This window comes from Mesoplodon bidens, assembly GCF_964165515.1.
Source record: "Mesoplodon bidens genome assembly, chromosome: 1".
Classification (NCBI taxonomy): Eukaryota; Metazoa; Chordata; class Mammalia; order Artiodactyla; family Ziphiidae; genus Mesoplodon; species Mesoplodon bidens.
Window position 1 is genome coordinate 14,238,486 of NC_138176.1, and position 24,316 is coordinate 14,262,801.

The 24,316-nt window shown below is 46.8% G+C and overlaps 1 protein-coding gene across 1 annotated transcript; it reads right to left on the reverse strand.

Annotated features, from left to right (window-relative positions):
* Nucleotides 1-3,128: 3,128 nt before the first annotated feature.
* On the reverse strand, nt 3,129-3,951 carry LOC308616716 (non-histone chromosomal protein HMG-14-like; the record flags this gene model as incomplete). Its single annotated transcript, XM_081233081.1, has 1 exon — nt 3,129-3,951. The coding sequence occupies exon 1, from the start codon at nt 3,432-3,434 to the stop codon at nt 3,129-3,131; it is 306 nt and encodes a 101-aa protein (XP_081089207.1). The 5' UTR covers nt 3,435-3,951.
* Between the last annotated feature and the right edge of the window lie 20,365 nt (nt 3,952-24,316).

A 24,316-nucleotide genomic window follows, 5' to 3' on the forward strand; every position in this document is an offset into this window, starting at 1 on the left:
TATTGAACTGCTAAGTTAACCAACCCTGGAACCACCTTATCTCTGGACTTCTGGTTATGTGAGATAGTAAATGTTTTCCTTATTAGTTAAATCACTGGTTAGGTCTTTTTGTGGTGGTGGTGGGGTTTTTTTTTTTTTTTTGGTTGTTTTGTTTTGTTGCTGATTCACCAGCAAAAAGCATCTTAGATGACACAAGAAGACAGAAAATTCTATCAAGGCTGCCTGTTGGTTCCAATTGCCCTTATAATGATGCCCTTCTTATCTTTCTGTAATGAATAACCACACCTCCCCAACTGAATCTGGCTCCCTTAGGACTCCAGAGAGGCAGAACACCATACTGACTAAGCCCATGGGTTCTGGCGCTGAAGTCAGCCTGCCTGATTCAGATATGCACTCCACTACTAACTAGCTGTGTGATTTCTGGTAGTTATTTAAGCCCTCTAAGCCTCAGTTCAGTCATCTGTAACTTAGGGATAACTTTTACCTATTTCCCAAATTTGGGAATTTAACATGTGGATTTCATGAGATAATCCACACAAAAGTCCATTTCACAACATTCTTGGTGCCTACTGCTCAGTATTGAGTTAGACAGAGGGAGTCTGAATTTACTGGAACAGCCCCAACTTTTCAGTAAAGGCAATTCAGTAGTAAGACTAACTGCCTTTCTATGACTGTAATTGTAAAAGTCAAGAACAGCCCTTCGCCAAGCGCTGTCTCAGTCCCTGTTTCAAGCAATGAGGTCTCCATGGCTCTTTCAGGGAATGGAGTGAGCATAGTTTTTATATCCTCTGACAAAGCAGAGATGAGCTGAGGTGTTCCATCGTACTTTTACTGGGCACAGCACAGACATACGTGTTACCACAAGCTGTTCTTGCTGCTGCAGCCGTAAACCCTCAGAGCCTGAGGATGCCAGTTTCCTGACACATGATTCATTGGGCTCGGGATATCCCACAACGTTGCTGGTCTATCTGTGTGTTTCTGTAATGTCTATTGCCATGTACTCAGGAGCACTTGAAAGAGAATCACAAAAGTGGGAGAAAGCAGCCTCCTGGGTTCTGGGGCCTCTCCCAGTGAGGTGTGGCCAAAAGGCTGAGGGCCAATCAAGACAAGAAGTAGGGGGGCTTCCCTGGTGGCGCAGTGGTTGGGAGTCCGCCTGCCGATGCAGGGGACACGGGTTCGTGCCCTGGTCCGGGAAGATCTCGCATGCCGCGAAGCGGCTGGGCCCGTGAGCCATGGCCACTGGGCCTGTGCGTCTGGAGCCTGTGCTCTGCAACGGGAGAGGCCACAGCAGTGAGAGGCCCGCGTACCGCAAAAAAAAATAATAATTTTTAAAAAAAGATAAGAAGTAGGTCTACCTCTTCTGGAATGTTCTGATCCCTGGGGTGAGCCTGGGTTACAAGTTCAAGGAGTTCCTAAGCCTAGCCCCTCAACAGCAGCAGCCTTTTCCCCACCACTGCAGCCTACAGTATCTGTGGGCAGTATCCAGGCAAAGGACACCAGTGGCTAAAGACGTCTCCCTGGTCTCCCTGGGGTTCCAGCCTTTAACTTGGCTTTGCCATCAGTCACATGCTTGCTCTGCTGTTCAGCATGGCTAGCTCTGAAGGGTAGGATTAGATCGGAGGAGGAAACTATGTCCATATTTTACTTTAATCACATCTGGTTGAATTTGTTGCAATGAAAATGTGGGGTTTTAAGTACACTTTTTTTTTACTCCCTTAAAATGACAGTGGGGATTGGTGGAGAGCACAGCGTTGGGGCCGGTGGATGGGGTCAAGAGACCTTTCCATGACTTGTCTGCAATGAGAGCTTCCTGGTGACCCACCCCAGACAGGGTCCGGGCAGCATGGGGGAGGGAGTGTTGCCCAGCCCTTGCCTTCTTCTTCTTCCCTTCTTGCTTCCACACACGGGTCTGGTACCCACAGACCCCTTCAGGTCTTGCTCATTCTGTCCATGAGGCTTATTCAGAGGCTGCACTCAAACCCTAACATCAAAGACGATCTGGACACGGAGCCAGGGTGAAGCCCCAAACTGCCACCATTTGATTATTTTTCCATGTGTCTCATGGTTTTGCTTTGACACTATTTCTACCAGTACCTTTTTTTTAAGATTTAATATGTGATCCTTAGTATACCCAAAAAGTTTAAAATATAATTACCACCTTTATGCCCACCACCCAGTTTAAGAAACAAACTTTTTACCGATAGAGTTGAAGCTGATCACACTCTCTCCTCCCCCTCCTCAAAATAACCTGAATTTGGCATCCATCCTATGTATCAGTTGGGATTAAGTTTAGCTAAAAATCACAGAAAACTCAAAACAGTTGCTCAAGCAAGATAGAAATTTATTCACTTTCATAAAAAGAGATCTGAAGGAAAGCAGTTCAGGGCTGCTGTGGGAGCTCCATGATACTCCAGGACCAGCTGTCCTGTGTGCCACCATCTACAGTACAGTTTCCACCTCCTGGACTAAGATAGCTGCAAAGATCCAGCCATTTCATCTACTTACAAGCCAGCAAGAAGGAGAAGGGAAGGAAAGAAGGTGACTTCTTGAAAACTGCATGCTATGGTTATATCATATCCCACTGCCCAGAACTGAGTCACAAGGCTGCGCCCAGTTGCAAGAGAAGGTGGAAGATGCAGCTTTATTCCACCTGGCTCTGTGCCCAGTTAAAAATCAGGAGTTGCCTTCTAAGGCAGAAGTGGAGAGTGAGATTGAGAGACACCTAGTGGTCTCTGCCACATCACAGTCTTTTTTTTTTTCTTTCATAATTGAGACTTTATTGGTTGTTCTGAGGATCAGTACACAGACATTTCAATTTGTACACAATTCTTAACATACGTACCAAAAATCTAAAAAATCATGTACTTGTGATTCTTTTCTGAACAGTTATTCCACTGACTTTCCAGCTTAAAATTTGGAGGCAAATTTTCCTTGACAGGAAATCAAGTACCAATATCTTCAAATATTGATATGCTGTTACATTGTAAGTCCCCCTCATTCACAATTTAATATCGTATACACTACATACTCAAATTGTCAGTCACAGCACATTAACAAAGTTATTAGAAGAACTGGACAACCATGACCAAAAATGTTACAGAGGGCACAAAATTCACAGGTGTGTGATATTAATCAGACGTGGCTTCTTTCTCTCCTGCTTCATCAGAGGCTGGGCTCTCCTCGTTTTTAGTTTCTCCATTTTCTGCAGGGAAGTCTTCTTTAGTCTCTTGGTTAGCCACCTCGGCCTGTTTTCCTTTTGTTCCCCTTCTCCCTTTTGTTTGCACTTTTTTGTCTGAAGATTTATCCTTTCCGGCCACCTTTTTTGGCTTCGTTTCCACTTTTGCAGGAGCCGGTTTAGCTGACAACCTCGCCGATCTCCTCTTGGGCTCCTCCTTCGCCGCCCCCTCGGTGGAGGTGACCTTCCTCTTGGGCATCGTGGTGGCGGGGCCGGCGCGTGCCAGGTGCCTGCGGGCCGAGATGCGCAGAGGCTTCCTGACGCTGGGCTGCCTGACCGCTGCCACTCCCCCCGCCGCCGCCGCCGCCAGAGCTGCTGGGACCCGCCCACATCACAGTCTTAGCCAGAATGCCAATTTAGGACCTTTTTCTTTTTTTTAAAGAACATTTCTAAGTATTTAGTTTAATTCAAGTATGCAAATAATAAAGCTCAATGAATTTTCACAAATGGATCAAGATATAGAGTGTTACCAAAAGCCCAGAAAGCCCTCCTTAAAACAAAAAAAGAATTCAATTAGAAAATAAAATCCCAGGTTAGTAGCTAGCTCATTCCGTGTTGGCTCACAAGAATTTATTTTGCATTACTCCGTGGTCTTAACATTTATTTTGCATTACTCCGTGGTCTTAACAAGAGTGTATTCCCACTTTCTCTTCGGTAAGTCTTTCTCCTGATGAACAAACTGAAGTTGAACTTCCCTTAAGAGAAATGCTGACCGACAAGGGATATGTCCATGGATTTGATACAGATGACTTTTACCGTGCAACTATGATGTGCCAGCGGCTATGCTGAGTGAAGATGCCACTTTTGATGCCACCCCCACTCCGGGATCTGCCACTGCCTGGGGGTGTGACGTCACCTGAAACTGAAGTCACTTGAGCCAGCTCTGCCTTAGGCTTCTCATCTGCAGAATGGGGATAATATTACTGTGATGATTAAAAGAGAAAATTGTTGCCCAAGTGGTCTATAAATATGAACCTCGACTTAAAGACGTTGCCCATTCCTCTCGGGAGACCAAGTTTCTGAGTTCTACCTGCACCATTATGGCCCCAGCAAACGGCTCCATTTCTCATGGTGCCTCTTGGCGCTCATGAAGGCGGGAGCCAGCCACCTCCCGTCCCAGAGCTGATGGCAGACCGAGCACTGAAGAAGCATGTGCTTGACAGAGCCAACGGCTTGCTATTTTCTCCTTTTTACTGGATCTGAGCTGTGACCCCTTTGCCTCATGCTACTGCAGCCCTCCCCTAGGTTTCTGGAACTCTCGAGCTGTCTACATGCCTGATCTTTGTGTCGCCTTCTTCCCTCCCACCCTTTCATACTGTGCCAGCCCATACAGACTTAGCTCTTTTAATCTTGCTTCATAAATCATTTCTATACGTCGAGTCCCTGAAAATGTTTCCCCTGAACTCGCTCCAAACCGAATCTAAAACACTTACCTTCTGGTAAATGCATCATAGCTGACTCAGTCTGCCACCGCTGCTGTCATTACCAGGAGAAAGATGATGTGGAAACTGCAGAGGAGCAGAAAAGGCAAGCCCTGGCCCTCTGTAGGTTGCCGTGTGTCTCCCTTTTTTAAAGATGCTGAAACAGCATGGAAAAGCCTTGCATGTAATTTACATTTTGGTCTTTACCATACCACCACCAGGTGGTGGTTAAGGGTTGGGACTCTAGCATGAGTGCTTGGGTTAATGTCCTGGCTTCATCACTTGTTTGCTGTGGGACCTTGGCCAAGTCACTTAACGTCTCGGAGCCTCCACTTCCTCAGCTATAAAATGGGAATGGTGAGTGTTTACCTTACTGGGCAGTTACGAGAATTAAGTGAGATAATGCATGCAAAGTTCTCCACATGGTGCCTGCTACTTCATGAGTGCTCAGTAAGTGTTAGCTGTTGTTGGTTTTTCCTGTGGCCTACTTAATAGCCATCCTCTTGTCATTATTAGCAAAACCCTGGTTTTATGCTGGATGCCAATACACCTTGGTTTAAAAACAACGATGCTAATGTTTTCTGGCTTCCCTTGCACTCAGAAGTAGTCATGTGACTCAGTTCTTTCCAAGGTGACTTCAGCTGGAATCCTTAGTAATGCACCCAGGAAAGCTCTTTAAAGGGAGCAAACTGAATTGGCATGTGCCTATCTGCCCTTCTCCCCTTCCTCCTTTTTTCTTGTTTCAAATGTGAGTGTGATGTCTGGAGCTTCAGCAGCCATATTCTGACCATGAGCCAGATTTGAGAATGGCAGCCATATGCTCAGAAGGATGGAACAGAAGAATAAAATGAGGCTGGGCCTCATTTTATGATGCTGTGGAGCTGCCATACTAGCCCTGCAGTGCCTTCCTTCAGACTTCTTGTTACCAAATAAACGAATGAATGAATAACCGCCCCCAATCTGCTTAAACCTTTATTTGTCAGGTTTCTATTACTAGCAACCATGCACAACTCCTACCTGCCACAAGCATTAGGCTTCTTCTGATTAGGAACAACTCCAATTAGAGCTGGATGGGAGCCTGAAGTGGTTTTCAAACAGTGTGCCACAGAAGCTGGGAGGTTCCATGGAGCTCCCCTCTCAGGCTGGAGATTGGGAGTGGGGGCATATGGGACCATGCTGCCTCTTCCTAACCCATCTTTTTTTCCCCAACTTCGTCTTAATGTGTTTTAGGGGGAGTGGTGGCCCAGTTAGCTTTTGTTTAAAGAACAGATTCCAGGGCCAAAAAAGTAAAAGGTTTGGAAATCAATGTACCTTTTCCAACTCCCTCATTTTATAGACGAGTGATCCGAGGCCCCAAAAGTGAGGTCACTTGCCCAGTCAAGCTCAGCCAGGCAGAGCCAAGAGGAGAACCCCAAGTTTTCTGCTCTTTACGGGTGCCTGCCAAGTGCTGGAACTGCCACAAAAAAAAAGCAGATCCAAAGAGTTTACAATCCCTGACGAAGCCCCAACCCGCCAAGCCCTGATCAGCTGCCCACTCTAGGGGAAATGGACAGGCCTCTCCAGTTAGAACTAATGAGGGCTGGGAATGCCCTTTCAAGGCTCTGGGCAGCCAGTCTGCCCTCCTGCTGAGAAAAAGTTGGACCTGTTTCCTCTTCTTTCTAAGTAATTCATTAATTGTTTGTTTATTTTTTTAAAACACACACACACACACACACACTAGATGCAAAGGAGGTGAATGGATGGTGTGAAGTCCTCAGTACATGGGGTTCTTTGTCCCTGTTCCTGTAGTTCTGCTTTTCAAAATGCTGGCTTAATCAATTCAAGATCAATGGCTGCTAAGTTGCAGCTGTAAACACCGCCTCATTCAAGGTCAATTAGAGAACAACCCAATGTTCTATAGCAGGAAGCTAACTATGGGAGGGCCTTATTCACAGAGCCTTCAAGTACTGTTTAGACGCCCTGTCCTTGCAGAGTTGCCCTGTTCGGGCACACTTGGTCTACTCAGTAGAAAACAAATTGCCATTTGGGTGGAATAACCAGAGGTAATAACAGTGCAAAATATCTCATTCTAGGACTTTAACTAGAAACTCTTTTCCTCATCCCTCCATTCCATCCAACCATCCATCCATCTATCCAATAAGTACTTATTGAGCACCTACTCATGTGTCTGGCACTAGTCCCAGAGAAAATAGGCAAGGTCTTCACTTGGAGCTTATTTGGGGGGAGTGGAGAGAGACTGAAAACCAGCACATAAACAAGCAAAGACCAGAGCCTTTGCAAGCCGCCCAGAGGAGGCCACAGGGCACCTCCTCCGGGACAGCCAGGACAATGTAGCCCCACCCCCTGCCCAGCCTCCTGATTTAAAGCTGTGCTTAACTACCTTATAAGTATCCTATTGTGTAGCTCTCTGATAAGTAATCGTATCAGGTGTTTACTAATTATCAAGCACTCAGTGTTAAGTGCATAACACTGGATTCTTCAGCTTAACTCTTTTAGGAAACAGGCTTTCTTCCCTCCTGCTGCCCCCAGGCAACCAGTGGGAGAGAGGGACCCCCAGAGCTCTCAGGGAGACCCAGATATCAGGGTGACCTCCGCAGCATTTCCCTTTGTGAGCAACGGGCAAGGCCTGGGGCTGCTTACGGACTCTTCTTTATAAACTACAAAGCTTTCAGAACATCTGTGTGAGCCAAAAGAAAGAAATCAGCATAACGTAATCTTTCATAAATTCATTAGGCAACTATTTGAAAAGGCAGTGGAGGGGAACCAGAATAGACACTCAGAATTAGAGACCCAAGTTCAAATCTTCCTTCCACCACCCCTCCCTTCTTTGGCAAGCGCTTAATTTACTGAGGCTCACTTTCCTAACCTATAAACCAGTGATAACACTATCTTACTCATGGAACTGTTATGAGGATTTATTTTTTTTTATTTATTTATTTTTGTGGTACGCGGGCCTCTCACTGCTGTGGCCTCTCCCGTTGCGGAGCACAGGCTCCGGACGCGCAGGCTCAGGGGCCGCGGTTCACGGGCCCAGCCGCTCCGTGGCATGTGGGATCCTCCCGGACCGGGGCACAAACCCGTGTCCCCCACATCGGCAGGCGGACTCTCAACCACTGCGCCACCAGGGAAGCCCGAGGATTTATTTTTAAGTGATGCTGAGCACATTTCTGGCATAGAGGGGGGCCTTCATAGATGGTGGCCGAATCTGCCTTGAGGCAGGGAGTCTCACTAAGAGATCAGGAGGGTGGCTTGAGCCAGAGGCACTGAGGGTCTGACCTAAAGAGGGAGCCTTGGGGATGAGAACAATGGCTGGGAAAGATGTTGAAGTACTAGGGTCAGTGGGCCTTAGCCACTACCTAGGTAGGAGTGGGGGACAGCAATTCAGGAGGGCAAGGGACTGTGAGAAGCTTGGGAGACTTGGGGTGGTGCCATCGGCAAAGACTGGGGACACCAGAGATGCTCAGTTTGGGGGTGCCAGTGGGCCACCAGGTAGACCTCCGTAGGCACCTGGCCGCTGGGGACTGTGGAGTTATCCACATGGTGGTAGTCATGGCAGCAGTGGTTGGGGAGCTCTTGAAGGAAACATCCACTGTTTTCCACTGTCCAGCACATGCACACACACACCCCTTCGAAGAACTTCTCCCCCTCCGCTCCCATTAGGGGCATCTGGCAGGACCGCCGAGCCCTGCCCCACAAAATACAAGGGTGGACAACAGGCCTAACCCCACTTGATCCCAGCACACAACTCCCTTGGTCACGCAATTGCTCCAGTGGTGAGCTTATGACCCAACACAGAGTGTTCAGAGCCCTTCCTCAGGATTTTTAAGTTGCAGTTGGAGGAGAAGGGCTTGGTCTTTGAGTCCCAGAGTGGGAAGGAATTGAGAGCTGCCAGGTACCATCCTCTGTGGTATGTGAAAAAACTAATTTGCAAAAGGGAATAAACCAAGCAGAGACAAGCAGAGTTGAGAAATCGAGAATCCTGACAGCAACGTGTTCCCGATTCCAGTCTCCCAAACCCCCAAAGCTGCTGTGCTTCCTTGAGTTCTTTGAGCTACTCCAGGCATGTAAGTCATTAAATTCCCTTTATGTTCAACTTGCCTTAACTTGGGTTTCTGTCCCTTGCAACCCAAAGTTTCTTGGCTACCTCAGTTCTCAAAGGCAGAAAGATTACAACACTTCAGTATTCATGGACCCATTTGAGAAGCAGATGAAAGCGATGGATACATACACAAAATGTTGTCTACAATCTAAGCTTCCACCCATGGGCTTCTAGAACCTCTGGGATACAGGAAACATCAGAGAGCCTAGGCTGACCATTGCGGGGCAGTTCCTTTCAGAAGACCAGGGGAGACTTGGGCCAGAGGAGAAGCAAGAGCATAGAGATGGAAGGAGAACCAAGAAGAGGCATCATGGCAGAAGCCAAGGATGAAATATTCCAAGAGGGAGGTTGCCACCAGTGACTGGCCAAGGGTTGAGAAAGGCCATGAAATTTGGGAACCGCAGAACGGACATCGTGGGGAGCTCAGGAAGTAAAGCATGGGGCAGGTTCACAGAAGCCAGGTTGCAAGGTATATAAGAGTGAATGTTTGTTATAAAGCAGAAACTAATAAAAATAAAAATAAAAAAATAAAAAATAAATTAAAAAAAAAAGAGTGAATGACCCTTGGAAACACTATGCTTAGGGGAAAAAGCCAGACACAATTGGCCACGTGTTCTGTGATAACATTTATATGAAATGTCCGGGCTAGAATAGGCAGATCCGTAGAGACAGAAAATAGTTTAATGGTTGCCAGAGACCGAGAGAGGGAGGAATTGGGAGTGACTGCTGATGAGTGTGGGGCTTCTTTTTAGGGTGATGAAAACATTCCAGAATTAGATTGCGGTGATGGTTGCACACCGTAGTGAATACACTAAAACCACTAAATCGTACAATTTAAAAGAGTGACTGGGGGGCTTCCCTGGTGGCGCAGTGGTTGAGAGTCCGCCTGCCGATGCAGGGGACACGGGTTCGTGCCCCGGTCCGGGAAGATCCCACATGCCACGCGGAGCGGCTGGGCCCGTGAGCTGTGGCCACTGGGCCTGGGCGTCCGGGGCCTGTGCTCCACAACGGGAGAGGCCGCAGCAGTGAGAGGCCCGCGTACCACAAAAAAAAAAAAGTGTGACTATTATGGCATGTGAATTATATCTCAATTTAAAGAAAAAAAATGAGTGAGTGGTAAAGGATGGGAAACAGCAAGAATAGACCCTCCTCTGAGGAGCTTAGCATGGTTGGCAGGACCAAAAAAAAAAAAATGATTTTTCAGGATAAGAAACCCTGACTTCAGAGAGAAGGTAGATGTGGAGGGCAAAATAATGACGCCCCCGAAATGTCCCTGTCTTAATCCCTGGAACCTAGGAATAAGTTACCTAACATGGCAAAGGGGAATTAAGGCTTCAAATGGAATTAAGGTAGCTAATCAGCTAACCTTAAAATTGACAGATTATCCTGGATTATCTGGATGGGACTAGAGTAATCACATGGGTCCTTAAACGTATGAGGAGGCAGAACAGTAAGTGTCAGAGTGACTCAAAGTGAGAAGACATATCAGCTCCTGCTAGCTTTGATGATGCAGGACGAAGGGGCCACAAGCAGAGGAATGTGAGCAGCTTCTAGAAGCCAGAAAAGACAAGGAACTGGATTCTCCCCTAGAGCCTCCAGAAGGAAAAGCAGTCCTGCTGACACCTTGACTTTGGCCCAGTGAGACCTGTGTCAGACTTCTGACCTGCAGAGCTGTAAGATAAATTTGTGTTGTTTAAGTTCTGGGTACTTTGTTACAACAGCCACAGGAAACTAATACTGTGGGATATTCCAAAGATAAAGATGATTAAAGCCCAGTGGATATGAGACGGTGGTGATATGGGAAGAACTTCGGCTGAGAGCCAACTGATGTGTGAAACCCCAGACTGCCACTAAATTGACTGAGGAGTCATGGGCAAGTCATCCCTTCCCTCTCTGGGCCTCAGTTTTTCCCATCTGTGAAATGGGAATATTGGAGTGGATGACTTCTAAGAGCCCTTCCAGCTCTGACACTCTGACTCCATAGGCTGGTCCTCTGGGCGACGTGGCTGCACTCACTGGGGGCAGCTCACACTGCATCTCCCTGTGCTGGGCCTCATGAGGGATGCTGATCTCATCTTTGGTTTTGCACTTTGGTTTGTCAGAGAGGCTGTCCTGCCAGAGGATGATGACAAAGGGAGTTCAGCTGCCTTCCACAGAGGCAAGAAGTTTGAGGGGATTTGGGATAACTCATCACCACCACCACTACCACCAAACGTGTCTCTCCAACCCCCTGAAATTCCCCCCTTTGTGTGTAGGCATGTGCAAAAGGGGCTCCTGGACCCAACTCCAGTGCATGTGTGTGGAGGCTTCCCCGCACCAACAAGCAGTTCTCAGACGCCAGCAGAGTGTCCAGAAATTCAGCTTAATTCTGACACTACCTTCTCAGAGACAGAATCAGATTCCACAGGTAAAGGGCTCGGTCACACAAGACCGCCCTCCACTGCAGACACCAGTCTCAAGGCCAGGTTGTTACCTGACCAACCGGCTCTAAATCAGAGGTTCCCATGACGCCCTCCTTGGGTTTGATCAACTTGTTAGAATGACTCACAGAACTCAGGAAAACCTGTTTACTCACTAGATTACCAATTTGTTGTAGAAGGATATTAAAGGATATGAATCAACAGCCAGATGAAGAGGTACATAGGGCGAGGTCCCAAACAAAGGAGTTTCTGTCCTCATGGAGCTTGGGACCTGCTCCAATGGTGGCACATGGAAGTGTTCTGGGTCTCCCAAGTAGAAGCTGTCTGGGAAAGGGAGCCAAAAAGCTGTCCTTTGGGGGTTTTATGGAGGTTTCATTACAGAGTCATGATTGACTAAATCACTGGCCAAGGGCTCTTGATTCCACCTCAAGCCCCCTCTTCCCTCCCTAGAAATCAGGATGGGACTGAAGTTTCCAACCCTCTAATCACAGAGTTGGTTCTCCCGGCAACCAGTCCCCACCCTGGGATGGGTCCAAAAGTCACCTCATTTCCCTAACAAAAGACACCTGTATCACTCTCAACAGTTAGGAAATTCCAAAGGTTTGGGGAGCTGTGAGCCAGAACCGCAGACAAAGATCAAATATATGTGAGGAATATATTTTGGTCATCTGAATAACCAAATAATATCTTTCTCATAAAGCACAGTATCACAGCATGGAAAGCATCTGCATGGTAGGGGCACGGCCACACTTTCCCCTCTCCCTACTGGCAGACATCACTGGTGAGCTTTAGCTTCAGAATCCTCAGCACAGCACCCCATGTAGCCACGGCCAAGTGAGCAGAGCTAGCAGGTGAAGTAATGTCTATGTGGCATATCCTCAAGTTGACGTATCACTGATGCCAGCATCCTCCTTGACACCTAAACATCTTTGGGATTAGGTGAGACCTTAACATGGTTTCAATCATGAACAGCAGACTGCGAGGTAATTAGTTCATCAAGGTTCTGATTGAGGTTCCTGGTTACAAACAATAGAAATCAACTCTGAGGGGCAAGGTGTGGGGAGGGATAAATTAGGAATTTGGGATTAACAGATACACACTACTGTATATAAAACAGATAAACAACAAGGACCTACTATATAGTACAGAGAACTTGATTCAATATCTCGTAATAACCTATAATGGAAAAGAATCTGAAAAAGAATATATATAACTGAATCACTTTGCAGTACACCTGAAACATTGTAAATCAACTATACCTCAATTTTTTAAAAATCGCTTACCAAACAAAAAAAGGAAAAAAAAAGAGAAATCAACTCTGGCCCGCTGAAGAGAAAGCATCAAATCCTTACGGACGGTACTGGGTTACTCACAAAATGGAACATGAAGCAGAGAGAGAGGCAAGACCGTGGAAGTTAACAGCCATTACAGTCCCGTTCCTGCCACAGGAAAAGCTTGATTGAGACGTCACTGTTGCCACCACTGGACACGCCCCACCACGGCCGTTGCATTGGCAGTTCAGCTGCCGTCACCCTGAACAACCTCTGCATGAGCCCATCTCTCTGGGTCAACTCTCCAGGTTCCCGGTCTTAGGGGAGAGAGCCAGTTGCCAGCAGAGGTTAGGTGCTGCCCCCTAGGGGGCAGGATCAGAGAAACGACCTCTGCCCCACGCCCCCTTCCCCAAGGAGCTGGAGGCTCTGCCCCGTCCCTTAACCCACACTGTGGGAGAATGCCCCCTAGTACCAAGTGGTTTCACATGCTAGATGCCCTTAAAAGGGTCTAAGGTCCCTTGTGTTCAGATAATTAGCATGGAATGTTCCTGCTGGAAAAGATTGAGCTCTAGAGTGCAGCACTCCGGTTTGAGAAGCTCAGAGCTCCTTGTTAGCCTCAGAGCTGGGACTAGAACACAAGCCTCCTAGCTCCCCTTCCAGTGGCTCTCTGCCCCACTGCACTGTCCTCCAGCCTGCAAATGGCCTGCTCCGGTGTAGGACCAGGACAGAGACGAGGCGAGTGTGGCCATGGCAGCCGAAAATCACAGCTTTTCCAAGACTGGATGAATTTCTTGAGCTGTCATACTTTTCTAAGAAGAGAAGAGTAGTAGCTCTATGTGATTTAACCCTTATACGTTTGTAAACATAGCTTTCAGATGAATACATTAACAATACAACAAAACAACCCTTTTCCTGGTTTTGTATGTTCTTTCTGAGAATCTGATTGCCCCAGGGACAGACAGGTTACTGAACACCACAGCAAGGGTCTCTGGGCAGCAGGGGGCCACAGTGCCTGGGGTGAGAGGAGGAAGAGGAAGCCGGGGGAACGTGGGCAGACAGGGAGGGAGCTGGGACTTCTGGTGACTTCATTATTTTTCATCCAGCTGGCACGGCAGCACTGCATCTTGGCTGGACAGGGCAATTAAACAGCTCCCCAAGCGCCTAATGAGTTGTTTTCTCAAGATTTAAGCCGCCCTCGGAGTTTCCCAAGGGAATTTATTCCTGGAAGCTAACTTCTCAAAAGTGGCCTCCCCTGGGTGCACCTGGTCCAAGGCTACTGGTTTGGCCAGTTGGTTGGAAACCGGGAATTCTGGGTTCAGAGCCATGGCCTGTAATTTGCAAGGGGTGATCGGTAACAGCTCAGCCCTGACTCCAGCACTCGTAATTGTAACCGTGCCTGCCAAGGACACGTCCTCTTCTGGGGCATCTTAGGGGTCCTTCGTCCTCACAAGCCTCTTCTGAGACACTCTTTCCACAGAGGGTCCACCACGCTTTGCACCTAGTTCACCTGGAGTTGGACCCAGCCCCCAAAGGCAGGATTTATAGTTGATCAGGAGGCAAAGCTGTCTTAGAGCAAAACCTAAACCAACCAGACCAGACTCTCTCCTGGGGAGCTTAAGAGTTGCAGAAAATCTGTTACTGCATGAGCAGTGGAACGATTTGCTGAGAGGTGAGTCTTGGAGGGAGAGGTGGCTCCTGGGGCATGGCTGCTTGAGGATGTGGAGAGCTCCTCACAATGGGCCCTGTAGCCTCGAACAACCTGAGTGCATCTCTGATCTCTGTGACCCAGAAGATCATCTGTCACACACCCAAACACACACACACACAGGGCAAGGTGGACAATAGGACACTTTCTTTTTTTTTGGCCACGCTGGCATGTGGGGTCTTAGTTCCCTGACCAGGGATCGAACCCATGCCCCCTGCATTGGCAGCACAGAGTCTTAACCACTGGACCACCAGGGAGGGACAATGGGAAACTTTCATCCAACTAACTCAAGCCTGAAGGACTCCGCCTTTGCCTCACACTGAGAAGATATGTGGGATCCAGCCAACTTCAAGAAGTGTCCTCAGTTCCTCACTTTAGTTTGCCTGTGAAACATGAGCAGGGTTAAAATATAGGAGCAATTGATTCTTCAACAAGGAAAAATATTCTCAGTGGAATGTAATCTTCTAAAGTCCCAAACTCTAGCCTTTAATAGCCATTCAAGAACCTTTATCCTGAGAAAATGGGACATGGAGGAGGTCTTTGGTTCAGTGGAAAGCGCTGAGCTTAGGTAAGTTATGGAGGTTTGCAGGGCCACAGTTGCCAGGGCTGCAAACTTGAGTGTGGCTGCAAAGCGAAGGCAGGCCCTTGTGTGCCTCCAGCCCACCGCCCACCTTCGCCAGCAGCCCCAGCCATATGCAATGCTTCCATAGTGCTGTTTCATATCTCCATATCCAAATGCCTTCCCCATAAATTCCTTTCCAATCTTCAATACTGTAGGAACTAGGATTGTTTTCATTGCAAGATATGGAAACTGACATTGAATTATTAGAAGGCTCTGGGATGCCTCACAGAATCAAAAGAAGAGTTTAAGTACCATATCTCAATAACGGCATGGATAGGACAGCTCACGAACTTGAGGGCCGTCAGTCTAGAGATGTGGTTCTCAACTTGGGGGGAGGTGATTTTGGCAATGTCTGGAGCCATTTCTGATTGTCGTGACTAGAGATGAGGTGCTAGATCCATATGCTGAGTGGAGATCAGAGAGGCTGCTAAACATTCCTCAATGCACAGGACAGCTCTCCCAACCCCAAGAAAAAATTAATCAAGCCCAAAATGTCAGTAGTGCCAAGACTGAGAAACCCTGCTCTAGAGGACTACCATCACCATGATTTGGCTTCAATGACACCCAGCCTCTGAGGCTCTCCATCCCAAATTTCAGTTTACTGGGAGACAGAACTTGACTGGCCCACCTTGAGTATTTGTTCACCCCTGGATCTATCAGCTATAGCCAGGAAAACAGAGTGACCTAATATAAGTTCGCCACTGGGGACCCTTCTCTCGGTATTAGGGGATTCTTAGGAAAAAATGACTTCTTGTGGGCCATGCATCCCAAGAGCAGTGGCCAGAGCCCAGACAGACATCACTCCTTCAGAAAGCCTTGCCAGCCCCTTTTAATTAGAGTTATCTTGTACATGTTTGGTTTTGCCAAATTATGATTGGTTTGTTCATGTGTCCATCTCTCCCAAGAGACTATGAGCTCTCTAAGGGTTGAAACTGGGTCTTACTCATCTCTGGAAGCCCCGTGTCAATGTTCTGGTTACCTATTGCTACATAACTAACCCAAAACGTACTCACTTAAAATAGCAACCCTTTCCCGTCATGATTTTGTGAGTCAGGAATTTAAGCAGGACTCAGCTTGGTGATTCTTCTGTTACACACTGTCTCAACGGGGGTGACTCAGTGATAGTCAGCTGGCCACTGGGCTGGTCTGGAGGGTCCAAGATGGCTTCTCACATAACTGGAGCCTTAGTGGGATGGCTGGAAGGCTGGGCTCAGCTGGGAGCCTCTCTCTAGTCTCAGGGCCTCTCAACATGGTGTTTCCAGAAGGGTAGTAACATGTCTTATGTGGCAGATCCAAAAGCAAATGTTTTGGGCTTCCCTGGTGGCGCAGTGGTTAAGAATCCGCCTGCCAATGCAGGGGACACGGGTTCGAGCCCTGGTCTGGGAAGATCCCACATGCCGCAACTAAGCCCGTGCGCCACAACTACTGAGCCTGCACTCTAGAGCCCGCGAGCCACAACTACTGAGCCCATGTGCTACAACTACTGAAGCCCGCGTGCCTAGAGCCCGTGTTCCGCAACAAGAGAAACCACCACAATGAGAAGCCCACACACCGCAACCAAGAGTAGCCCCTGCTCACCGCAACTAGAGAAAGCCTGTGTGCAGCAACGAAGACCCAATGCAGACAAAAATAAATTAATTAATTAAATAAATTTTTTAAAAAAGAAAAAAGCAAGTGTTTCAAGAAGATGTATGCTGAAACTGAAAGGCTCTGAAGACCTATCATTAGAAGGCCCAGAACATCATTTCAGCCACATCTCATTAGTCAAGCAAGTCACTGAGAACGGCCCAGATTCTAGAAGGGAATTAGATTCTACTTCTTAGTGAGGGGCAGCATTCATGAACATGAAGGAAGAAATTGGTGGTAGTCATCCTTAGAGATTAGCTACAGCAACCTAGTACAGTAATTGCCCAATAAACATTTAATGGATAAATGAATTAATATGAAGACAGATTAGCCCTACTTCACACAGTTGATGGAATGGTTCAATGAAAATAAAGCACATGGGAACTTCCCTGCCTGCGCAGTGGATAAGACTGTGCTCTCCCAATGCGGGGGCCCAGGTTCAATCCCTGGTCAGGAAATTAGATCCCGTACGCATGCCACAACTAAGAGTTCACATGCCACAACTAAGAGTTCACATGCCACAACTAAGGACCCTGCCTGCTGCAACTAAGACCCGGGACAACCAAATAAATAAATATTTTAAAAAATAAAACAAAATTTAATTTAATTTTTAAAATAGAAAATAAAGCACATGAAAATGCTTTCCAAACCATCAAATGCTACAGAGACGTAAGGGATTTGTGTTAGGAGAAAACTACCAAGCTTACTCTAGTTTACAAATGAGTGTTTGCAGGGTTCCCTCTGGGATCTCCCCTCCCACGCAGAGATTCATGACAGACATCACTAATCAATCACAGCTCTTTTCCATTGATGCTGTACATGGTCTCAGAATTCTTCTCAACACAACACTCCACTCACCCACTTCTAATTGATCAAAGTTGTCGTGGGACTTGAAACCTATTTGCTTTTGTTGTTCTTGCCTAAATTCCTGTTGCTAAATTATCCCCTAAAAGCCCCGGCCCTTAGTTTCTTAAAACATACACACAAACCGCTTCCTTTTTTACAGAGAAAAATTTGAAGTTTAAGCCCTGAAGAAGATGAAATGGCAGACACCATCACCTTCCAAAACTGGATTCATAATGGAAACAGAAACTGATTTATGGCCGTGAGTTCTGCCATTACGAATTATTTTAAAAGGAAAATAACTGCATGCAAGAATAGTCATAAGACATCTCATAATGGAGAGAATCTGTCTACCTTGACATATTTTCCCCCATGAGAACTGTCTTTCAAGGTGAGGCAAGCCAAAACTTGTATATCTGGGTGAATGCAAGCCATGCTGGCTGACCACCACCTGCCTCCACACTCCCCGCCCACCCACAGGTTCCCCTCACACCCACCCTGTTGGCTCTTCCGCCTTTTGGAAAATACATTTTGACTGCTCAACTAAAGTCCTCGAGGAAAGACAGAGAAAAATCCACACAACAGCCTCTGGCTCTAACGTGGCTTTCTGCCATGTGATTGCTGATGCTGCAAGGCCAGCAGCGGGTCACGCCTCCTGCGGGGTGAGTGGTCCCGAAAGCTGCTTCTCTTCCCTTCTCAGCCTCGAGGGAACCACCACTGTCCTCAAGCAAGAAAACAAGAGGCTGAAAATGACTGATACAATTTAGGGAGAACAACTAGATGGCTAGAGGCCACAGGATTTGGAATGAGGAGACTTGGGTTCAGGTCTCATGGAAGTCACTTATTATTAGCAGGTCACCTCACATCTCTGAGCCCATCTGCTCATCTGTGCAATGGGAACAATACTAAGGGTGGCCTCGAGGGAGCTGGACAGTTCAAAGGCAGTGATGGATGGGAGCCAGGAGCCCTCTCTACACAACTGTACCAGGAGCCACCAGCAGGATATGGAACCAAAGAGTTGGACAGTCAGCTTTCCAAATGTGGAATATCCAGGTCTGTAAAGCTGCTTTTCCCTCCATGGCAGGAGTCAGGCCCTAGTGACTGGGATAATGCTTCATGGAGATATGTTCCATACTGTCTGCTTAGAAACAACCCAAGTAAAAGAGTAATAGCTAACCCTGCTGGTACTGCACTACCAGCACCTGCATGAACTGTTTACAAGCAGTCCTCTAAAGCAGGCATGAGGTGTTATTCTCATGCTACAGATGAGGAAACTGTGGCCCAGAGATGTTAAGGAGCTTACCCAAGGTTTCCCAGCTAGCAGCTGGCAGACTTGGGGTTCAAACCTACAGAATCTGGTTCCAGTGGCTTTAACCTCTAGGCTACACTACCTCGCCACAAGATGAGGGTGGCTAGAAAGAAGTTGGAACCAAGCAGCTCAGTCGTAAAGGGTGTCTTACCCTCCACTTCTTCTTATACTTCAGGAGCAGCATTTTCATCCTTATACTGCAGGGAAAATAAATGAACCAGAGCTGCAGGTAAAAACACAGGCAAATCTCACATTTGACGTCCAGCATTGTGTTGAGTGAAAAAAGCAGAAAGATGATATACTATGATGTCATTTACATAAATGTTTTAAAACATACAGAAGATAATATATTATCTGGAGATTCAAACATATACAGCAGCACCGAGACATTCCTTGGAATAATAAACATCACCTGTAAGATTCACCTTGGGGACAGGTGCATATTGGGGCAGGGTACACAATAGACTTCAAATATATCTGTAATTCTGAAAATCAGTTTCAATGGTGGGAACATGAATGTTCAGTAAATCCCTATGCCTTTCTGGATGTCTGAAATGTTTCCTAATTAAAAAAATAATTTTCCGGGCTTCCCTGGTGGCGCAGTGGTTGAGAGTCCACCTGCCAATGCAGGGGACACGGGTTCGTGCCCCAGTCCGGGAAGATCCCACGTGCCACAGAGCGGCTGGGCCCGTGAGCCATGGCCTCTGAGCCTGCACGTCTGGAGCCTGTGCTCTGCAAGGGGAGAGGCCACAACAGTGAGAGGCCTGCGTACCGCAAAAAAAAAAAAAAATAATAATAATAATAATAATAATAATAATTTTCCACCTTAGAATGCTGACATCTCAATATTGACATCTGGTTCATTTGTTGTCCCTTAGTTTATATCAGCTTCCATCCTTTTGTCAGCTGATGATCAGGCGGCCTTGAGCACCTGCTAATAATAACATTAACAATAACAATAACCAACACTTATTGAGAGCTTAGTATGTACCAATACCGTTAAATGCCTTACAAATATCAACTCACTTAGAATTCACAGTGACACTGTAAGGTAGGGACTGTTATTAGCCCTGCTTCATAGATGAAGAAACTCAGGCTTAAAGGGATGTGGAAAGTGTCTGTGGTTCCTCAGATAATCTGTGGCAGAGCTGGGATTTGAATCCATGTCTGTCTGACCCCAAAGCCTGATTTCAAGCAAAACTCAGGTGCTAGGGGAGGGGAGCGGCAAGCAGGAAGGATGACATGGCCCCCGTCTCAAGGGGCTTCCCATTCGTAGTAGACACCATGATGCCCCCATTTCTGCCACCTGCTGGAGGTGCTGCTAGCCACAGCTCTCCGCTGGGTCCCTCTGCAGGACTTGCCCTTGGCTGAGGAGAGACAACTCGCCCAAGGTCACGCCTTCTTCCCGGAGCAGCTGCATCCAACGACTGTAGATGTGGGGTATAAAGGTCCAGTCTGTGTCCAGCTCTGAGGGCCCTCCCAGGTTCAGAGGTCCTGGAGGTTGGCCGAGACCTTGGCTGCAGCTTTGCCCTTCAGCTTCTCCCTCTGCCCGTTCCTGCAGCTGTCACTCCCCCACACAGGCTGGGCACAAGAGCATTGCCAAGAAACTTCTTGCGTGCAGAGAGCCTGCTTCCCAGGGACCTGGCCTGTGCCACCATCTGATGGGGGAAGAAAGGACGCAGGAAGGATCCCATGCTACACTGTAAATATCCCAGGGAGAGCTCGGAAGGGCCCGAGGAATTACAGAGGCTTCCTGGAGGAGGTGAAGATTCAGCTGAGTTTTGAAAGATAGGGAGAATTAGAATATTACTACTTGGCCATAAAAAGTAATGAAGGACTGACACATGCTACAACACAGATAAACCTTGGAAACATTACACTAAGTGAAAGAAGCCAGTCAAAAGACCACATGCACGATTCCATTTATATGAAGTGTCCAGAACAGGGGAAATCTATAGAGAAAGAAAGTAGATTACAGGTTGCCTAGGGCCAGTAGCATGGGGCTGAGGGGATTGGGAGGTGATAGCTATAGCGTGTGGGGTTTCTTTTTCAGGTGATGAAAATGTGCGAAAATCAGCTGTGAAACAATGCTCATACCTGTGAATATACTCAAAACTGTTTTATCTTACAACTTGAACTAGATGGATTGTATGGTATGTGAATTATATCTCAATAAAGGTTTTTTTTTAAATTAAAAAAAGAATGTGGAGGAGGGTGGGAGAATTGCAGATGGGCAAAAACACAGGCAAATATGCGGAGACTTATGTGAGTGTGTGAGAGAGAAAGAGAGAGTGTGTGTAGGTACGATGGGAAATCGCAAAAAACAAAAGTGGCAGGAGGCTATGGCCAAGTAAGGAAGGTCAGAAATCCCTGCAGGGAGGAAGTTCGCCTTGGAAGATCTGGGAGTAATGAGATGAACGTGGTGCTTTAGGCCGATTAATCTGTGCAGAAAGGGCAGTGCAGAGGGGACGCCGAGAGACCAGTTAGGGGGCTCTTGAGGCAATCTAGGCATGTGGGCTGGGGGACAATGTCCTTGTTACAGCAAGATATTACCTGGTTTACAAGAGATACACACGCACACACGCTGTAGTGTTAAATGTCCTTTTATGTCTTTCTCAACTCACTGTGCTCATCGTCCCTGCTTCTTTCCCAGTTGTCCACCTGTCCCCCGCACTGAACCCTCAACCACATCAATATCCACCATCATTATGTTCCTAGAAAGTCTTCTTCACCAGGTTATAAGGTTTTCCCTTAAGATGGGGGTGAATTTACAAGAATGTCCAGCCTTCCTATAAATCTTGTCACTTACCTCAAAGGTGCTTTCTCACCTCCTAAACTAAAACTGTAATTTGGGCAACGATTTTCATTTAGTTAAAGATAAGAGTAATCTTGCCCTTCCCCCAGAACCTCACGCCCCTGCGGTCTGGGACTTCATTAAATCACTCTTACCCACTGTCAAGGGTGAGCTGAGAGTCTGCCTACCTCTCTTGTCCTGAATGAGGTCAGCCAAATGCGACTACCCAGGCCACGCCGCAAGTTCAGCTTCCTTTAGGAACACAGAATGGTAGCGCTGGATGGACATGAAAGGTCCCCCAGCTCCACTTGGCCATTTGACAGGTGAGGAAACTGAGGCCTTCCACTGATCACTAACTGGGGCCCTGTGGGACTTCTCCCTCTAGTCCCACCACTGGAACCACTCCAGTCTGGCCTTCAACCCAGAAGTCAGGGCGGTTATGCCACTCCCCAGGATGGTGGGCAAGTATTCCTGAAGAGGCTTTTCTCCTGGGTCTTCCTTCTTTCTAATACCCTAGAGTTTCCTATACAGATACCATGAAAGCTCCCATGCTCACCCAGCCACCATCAGACCTTGGGTCCAATGTCAGCTGAGGACCCCAGCAAATCAGTCCCAACCTAAAACTGAAGGCCAGGGTCTCTGGTTTCTTATGGTTGTAACCTCCATGGCCCAGGCCTCACCAGCCTGGGGACACAAAAGTAGTGATGGGAACCTACATACCCAGTGTCACTGCTCCAAGCTCCCTCCTGCTTCTTGGCTTAAGAAAGTTATATGCACCAGATATCAACTCCCACAGGCAGGGACCAAATCTGTTTTCTTCCCTGCTCAAGTCCCAGAACCTAGGTAGTAGTCAAAACATACATTTTATGACAAAGGAGCAAAAGTGTTTGGAGACAGTGGAGAAGAGATAGTCTTTTCAACCAATGATGCTGGAACAACTGGACATCCACATGCAAAAAAATGTATCTAGACACACACCTTACAAAAAAATTAACCCAGAATGGATCACAGATCTAAATGTAAATGCAAAACTATTAAACTGCTAGAAGATAACATAGGAGAAAATATAGATGCCCTGAGGTTGGTGATGTCTTTTTAGATACAAAATCAAAGGCACAGTCCATTAAATAAAATAATTTGCAAGCTGAACTTCAACAAAATTAAAAACTTCCACTCTGCAAAGTATGATGTCAAGAGAATGAGAAGACAGGCCATAGACTGGGATAAAATATTTGCAAAAGACTTATCTGGTAAGAGACTATTATCTAAAATATACGAAAAACGCCTAAAGCTCAACAGTAAGAAAACAAACAACCTGATTTAAAAACTGCCAAAATATCTAAACAGACCTCACCAAAGAAAATATGCTGGTAGTAAAAAGCTTATGAAACTATGCTTCACATCATATGTCATCAGGGAAAGGCAAATTAAAACAACAGTGAGATACCACTACACACCCATTGGCATGGCCAAAATCCAAAACATTGACCACACCAAATGCTGGCTAGGATTTGGGGCAATAGGAACTCTCGTGCGTTGCTGATGGGAATGCAAAATGGTACAGCCACTTTGGAAGACAGTTTGGAAGTTTCTTACAAAGCTAAACATATTCTTATCTGGCCACCACACTCCTTGGTATTTATCCAAATGAGTTGAAAACTTACGTCTGCATAAAAACCTGCACATCTACATTCATAGCAGCTTTATTTATAATTGCCAGAACTTGGAAGCAATCAATATATTCTTCAACAGATGAGTGGTGGTACACCCAGACAATGGAATATTAGTTAGCACTAAAAATAAATGAGTTACCAATCCATGGAAAGACATGGAGGAAACTTATACATGAGTATTACTAAGTGAAAAAAGCCAATCTGAGCAAGTTACGTCCTGCATGATTCCAACTCTGTGACATTCTAGAAACCTCAAAACTACTGCTGTTTACTGGAAACAGTAAAAAGATGGGTGGTTACCAGGGGTTAGGAGGGAGGGGGGCATGAATAGGCAGAGCATAGAGGATTTTTACGGCAATCGGACTTCTCTGTATGATACCATCATGGTGGCTACACATCGTTACACATTTGCCCAACTCCATAAAATGTACAACACCAAGAGTGATCCCTAATATAAGCCATGGACTTTGGGTGACAGTGATGTGTCAGCGTAGAGTCACTGATTGTAACAAAGGTTGTTAGTTGGGGAGATCATGCACGTGTGGGGACAGGGGAATATGGGAACTCTGCACTTTGGACTCAATTTTGCTCTGAACCTAAAATTGCTCTAAAAAATATTCTATTTTAAATACACTTTGAATAACTATTTCCATTTTCCCCATGTTTCCAAGGTCCACAAAGATGCCTAAGTATGTCCATGAACAAGCTCTGATCATCGTCTGCCTCAGAGTCCATGATTACACAGCCCCAAGACTGACCCATCACTTGGGGTGCCTCTCTGAGGCTTGAACTGTCTCCGGGACGGGTAGAAATCCACACCACAGGCCTAATGAGATAAAGGATAAATACAAATACCCTCTGGGTTATGCTCAGTCTAGAGATGACCTAGAGCAAAAATTTCTGGGCCCGAATCATCACATATCCACCTAACCTTTCTCTTAAGTCGTCTCACACTGTGCCCTGGGTGGCTAGGTCAGAATGCACTTGGCTGCCAGACACCATGGTCCATCCTTTATGTCCCTGTTGCTAGGTTTCCACCTATGAGGAAAAGGTCCCTGACAATATGTGCACCAGATTGAGAGGACTGGAAGGCTGCCTGGAACTAAAAACAGCTCCAGGGCCAGAGGAGGAGGAATGGGGGAGACAAGGATCATCTGCCAGTTTGGGGATATCAGAATAGGTTGAGGGGTGCAGGCTGCATGAGGAAAGGAAGGGAGGGCCCCAGGAAGTGTGAGTTATCTTTTGGCCTGGTTCAGAGCTGTGCTTGTGTGGGCTGTGGATCTGCCTTCCCGCTCCAA